We start from the raw sequence: 5,529 nt of genomic DNA on the forward strand, positions 1-5,529 counted from the left end.
TAACAGATCCACATTCTTTATTATTCTAATTCATTAAACTAAGTATTGGTGAAGATAAAAAGCTAATTAGTCTACCAATATATTTATTTGAACTTGAGGCGGGCCACCTGACAAAAGAATTACTGTATGATATGATGTACGTAGTAATACACATGATCAAATACAAATGACTGGTTTTGTAAATAAAAAAGAAATTGAAAGTTTGAAGTTGAAGCTATTGAGGATGGACCAGCAGCTTACTATTGACAAAATGTTAGGAGATTAATCTCAATATAATATTAACTTGATTAACACTCTATAGTAAGTGACAACTCCCACAAACACCTAATCACCTAATAGCTACCTCACCCAACCCAAACATACCTAAGCTAAGACATCACCATATATTTATTCTTATATAAATATCTATGTTAAACTCTCACTAATCACTTCAAATTTGTATTAATCAATCAATCTTGATCACATTTTTCCAACCTAAGATAAAACAATAGCAAAAAAATGAATGCTTTTCATGTTTCCTCTCCAGCATTTTGTGCAACTCTTCTCCTTTTCATTGCCAATGTTTGGTTGTGTCATGGAATCACAAGGCACTATAGGTTTGATGTACGTATGAATATTCCTGTTTTTTAACAAATTAAACATATGAAATGAAGATTAACTTGTAATATATCATGATATTGTTTATATACGCATGGTTATGATTGTGTAGATAAGGTTGCAAAATGTGACACATTTGTGCAAGACAAAGAGCGTGATCACTGTGAATGGCAAGGTTCCTGGTCCAAGAATCATTGCTAGGGAGGGTGACCGAGTCATCATAAGAGTTGTTAACCATCTCAACAACAATGTTTCCATTCATTGGTATTAATAATTATAATGATCCATTATATAAATTATGAACAATTAATGTTTCCATACGTTCATTGAATATAATTGAAGAATGCATGTTTGATGTTTCCATCCATATTGCATTTTAGGCATGGTATTCGACAGATGGGAAGCCAATGGGCAGACGGTCCTGCATACATAACACAATGTCCAATTCAGATAAACAACAGTTATGTGTACAATTATACAATTAAAGGTCAAAGAGGGACTCTATTTTGGCATGCCCATATTTCTTGGCTAAGGGCATCTCTTCATGGACCTATCATCATTCTTCCAAGGAGAAAACAATCATATCCATTCCCTAAGCCCCACAAGGAAGCCACCATTATGTTTGGTACTTTACACAATTATAACTAATCATATATACAACTAAATTTGCCAATGCATGCTTTCATGATATATTTAATCTCCTTAAATTACTAATATTTATGTATATGTAGGTGAATGGTGGAATAATGATACTGAAGCAGTCATCAGTGAAGCACTTGAAAGCGGGGGTGGCCCAAACGTGTCGGATGCATATACGTTCAACGGATTTCCAGGGCCATTCTACAATTCATGTAGCAGGGCTAAAGGTATGGCAGACACATATAAGCTAAAGGTAAAGCCAGGGAAAACCTACCTGTTGCGTTTGGTTAATGCTGCACTCAATGATGAGTTGTTCTTCAGCATATCAAACCACACTATGACTGTTGTTGAAGCAGATGCTCTTTATGTTAAGCCCTTTAATACTAACATTTTAGTCATTGCGCCGGGTCAAACCACCAATGTACTCCTTAAAACCAAGACAAATCCTAGACATAAAACTTACCTAATGGCTGTAAGGCCTTACTTTACTGGTAGTGGTACCTTTGACAACACTACCGCAGCAGCTATCCTAGAGTATGAAATGCCACCTTCAAAGTCATCCTCGGTTATTCGCAACATCATTTCAAACAATCTCCCTCGTCTTCCTTCAATAAACGACACTTCATTTGTGGCCAATTTCTCTCAAATATTCCGAAGTTTGAACAATGCCAAGTTTCCAGCCAAAGTCCCAAAAACTGTGGATAAACACTTTTTTTTTACGGTGGGACTTGGTACCACCCCTTGCCCAAACAACCAAACTTGCCAAGGCCCTAATAACCGCACCAAATTCGCTGCAACAATGAACAACATTTCTATGGCCCTCCCAACAACTGCCCTTCTACAATCCCACTTCTTTGCTCAAAATGCTGGTGTTTACAACACTAATTTCCCTCAATTTCCACTTAAAATGTTCAATTACACCGGCACGCCACCCAATAACACTAATGTAATGAATGCTACCAAAGTGTTAGTTGTCCCTTATAACGCAAATGTGGAGCTTATACTGCAGGACACTAGCATTATTAGTGCTGAAAGCCACCCTATTCATTTACATGGCTATGATTTCTACGTTGTTGGCCAAGGTTTTGGTAACTTCAACCCTAACAAGGATCCTGCCAACTATAATCTTCTTGATCCCGTTGGAAGGAACACCGTTGGCGTGCCATCCGGCGGTTGGGTTGCCCTTCGTTTCAAGGCAGATAACCCAGGTTAGTACACTATATATATATATATACGTAGCCTTTAATCCATTACGTTTTTTTTAATATACTAATCATTGATAAAACGAAAATGATAAAGGTCGCAACATGCGACCTTTAAGCCGTGTCATAATTATGACATGGCATGCTTATGTGTCATGATTTAAATGGAAAACTAAAATATTTAACTTATATAACCTATTATACATGTTTCAAAAAAAGAGACTTAAACAAGAGAACACGACAGAACATTTGAAAGCTAAAATAGTAATTTAAAATGCATGTAACTATCTAGAATCTTTGTCGTAAACTAGTTAACTCAACCTCGTACTCATACCAAACATTGAGGAATAAACTAGCCATTAAATTAAAAATAATGACTTAGAATATGACCAAAAAAACAAAAAAAATGTGGGGCAAGATTAAGACTCTTGATCAATTTGGATTAGATAGTTTACCAATAATTAAGTGTTAATTGTACTCCGTATAAGCTAGGCCAACATTAATTAGGATACCTAATACAGTAATAACGATATTTTAACAAAAATGTAACATTAAGTAATGACTAAGTTATCAAAGAACACGCATTAAGCTTTCTTTTTTGGTGAATTATGATTAATTAGAGATAAATGGACTACCTTTATACTTAATTTTGATTTTTTGTAAACAGGAGTATGGTTCATGCACTGTCATTTTGAGGTTCACATGAGTTGGGGGCTAAGGATGGCTTGGCTTGTCCTTGATGGAAAACTACCCAATCAAAAGGTGCCACGTCCACCGGCCGACCTTCCTAAATGCTGATTCATCAGCCTTTTTCTTGGCTGTCAAATAATTACTAGTTTCTGTTTTTGATTTTGCCGAACATAAATTATTTTATTTTTGTTTGCTTGAGTGAGCCCGGAAGTTTATGGTTGTTGTTAAGCCAGAGTGATGCATTGAATTGTAGAGTTTGTTTGGAATAATGGTGGTTTTGTACATTTTTCCAACTTTCCATCAAATACATTCATTTCCAGATTTGGGAAAATACAAAGTACTACTCTTCGTTGACATGTTTATACTGATTAACTCTCCTATACCCCTAATTGCTATACCCATGTACAACCATCTTGGCTGTACCCGCTGCCCAAAACGACGCGCAGCGTCGTTTTTCATAAACTTGTTAGGTTATGATACATATGACAATTCATAAATCATGCGGAAAAACCATAAAGCCAGGAAAGCATATTATTTACACATAATCATTTAGCATAGTTTAGATGCATACTCTTTGTTGCGTGCCTTCCCTAACTGCGCCCGAACCGAACAAGAACAAGTCTTTAGGACTCCAAGTGTCGTCCCTCCGTAGATAGTCCACAGCACGTCCGGATCCGCCTTAAGCTTGACCAACTAGGATCGCCCTTAAGGTACTTAGAATTTTCGGCACTTATTAGGCAATTGTATGACTGAATTTTTGCTCTCAAAAATCACTTTGAATACTTGAATACTCGATATAAATTGTGAGCATTGATCACCTATTTATAGGACATGGGTATCGGATATTAGAATCCTACTAGGAAACGATTTAGTGAATCTGAATTAATCTAAATTTCAATCACTTAATTTATCTAGTAGACTTAGGAAATTAATCTTATACGAATCCTAACCGATCAAGGTTTCGTACGCAAGCACAAACACACACGCAGGCGCAGCAGCCCACGAGGGGCGCCGTGCGCGCGCGCGCGCGCTGAGCCCAGGCCCAGCAAGTGCTCGCAGCCCACGAGGGGCGCGCGCCTGCTGGCCTTGCTCTCGCGTTTGGGCTTTGCTTGCTTTGGTCGCGCGCGGGCTTTGCTAGGCGTTGGGCCTAGCTTCGTGCTAGGCCTTGCGTCTAGCAAGCTCGTCCGATGTTTATTCGTACGATGCGCTTCCGATTAAATTCCCGGTTCCGGAATTCATTTCCGATACGAACAATATTTAATATTTCCGATTCCGGAATCAATTTCCGTTTCGAACAAATATTTAATATTTCCGTTTCCGGAATTATTTTCATATTATTAACTTGAACTGTGGATTAATATCATTAATTCCACTTGAACTGAAGCGGCCTCTAGCTAGGCATTCAGCTCACTTGATCTCACTGAATTATTAACTTGTTAATTAATACTGAACCGCACTTATTAGACTTAACATAGAATGCATACTTGGACCAAGGGCATTATTTCCTTCAGTCTCCCACTTGTCCTTAGGGACAAGTGTGCATTTCCTAATTCCTTTGTCGCTCGATGCTTGCTCTTGAACATAAGGTAAGAGTTGTCATCCTTATTATGTCCAGAGGTGTTCCTCGGTTTCAGAGTTCAACTGATCAAATAAACAGATAATCATAGCCTATGATTCATCCGAGCACGGCCATGCATTTCACAGTTTCTAGCTCTCCGAGTGGCCTTGTACAACTTTTAAGCATCTCATCCCGATTTATGGGAGGACAATCCCAATCTTGCGATCTTGAGATTAGACTTCGTTTGATAGGTGATTACCTGAGCGTTGCCTTTATAGCCTCCTTTTACGGTGTGACGGTTGGTCAACGTCAAAGCAACCAGTTCTCAAACAAGTAATCTCAAATCACTCAGGTATTGAGGATTTAGTGTCTAATAATTTTAATGAAATTTACTTATGACAGATTTTTATCTCTTACAGTAAAGTTTCATAGGTCTTGTCCGATACTAGTCTTCCCAAAGTAAGTATCTATGCAAATGATTATGACATTGCCATGTCCACATAGTTCAAGAAACAGAACTACTAGTCATCTTGCATTCTAATCGTCTAACGTTTTCTATGCGTCCAATTTTATAGAAAACTCCGACTAGGGACCATTTTCAACCTTTGACATTCAAGTTCACTTGATAGACATTTCTTAGTCACAGGACTGGTCCTGACAGTCTATCTTGAATATATCGTCAAATTGAAGGGACTCATCATTTAATAAACCACAAATTAAATGGAAAAATGAATTCTTTTCATTTATTGTGAATGATTAACCATTAATGTTTTACAAAGATTTAAACTCTAAAACTTTAAAACATTAAACAGGGACATCAAAGCCATTCTCCAATATGCTTGA

General features: G+C 37.4%; 1 protein-coding gene across 1 annotated transcript; it reads left to right on the forward strand.

Moving 5' to 3' along the window:
* Window positions 1-417: 417 nt before the first annotated feature.
* LOC110775154 (laccase-17) lies at window positions 418-3,465 on the forward strand. Its single transcript, XM_021979757.2, has 5 exons — window positions 418-603; window positions 710-861; window positions 978-1,222; window positions 1,329-2,444; window positions 3,106-3,465. Exons 1-5 carry the CDS (start codon window positions 499-501, stop codon window positions 3,234-3,236), a joined length of 1,749 nt encoding a protein of 582 aa, XP_021835449.1. The 5' UTR covers window positions 418-498; the 3' UTR covers window positions 3,237-3,465.
* The last annotated feature ends 2,064 nt before the right edge of the window (window positions 3,466-5,529 follow it).

The sequence above is a fragment of the Spinacia oleracea genome, chromosome 6 (genome assembly GCF_020520425.1).
Source record: "Spinacia oleracea cultivar Varoflay chromosome 6, BTI_SOV_V1, whole genome shotgun sequence".
Classification (NCBI taxonomy): Eukaryota; Viridiplantae; Streptophyta; class Magnoliopsida; order Caryophyllales; family Amaranthaceae; genus Spinacia; species Spinacia oleracea.

Bases quoted from the DNA above. Each gene is read 5' to 3' on its own strand.
- LOC110775154 (XM_021979757.2), top strand. From the start codon at position 499: ATGAATGCTTTTCATGTTTCCTCTCCAGCATTTTGTGCAACTCTTCTC. The intron at 604-709 runs GTACGTATGAAT...ATGATTGTGTAG, and splicing joins CAAGGCACTATAGGTTTGAT to ATAAGGTTGCAAAATGTGAC. The intron at 2,445-3,105 runs GTTAGTACACTA...TTTTGTAAACAG, and splicing joins TTTCAAGGCAGATAACCCAG to GAGTATGGTTCATGCACTGT.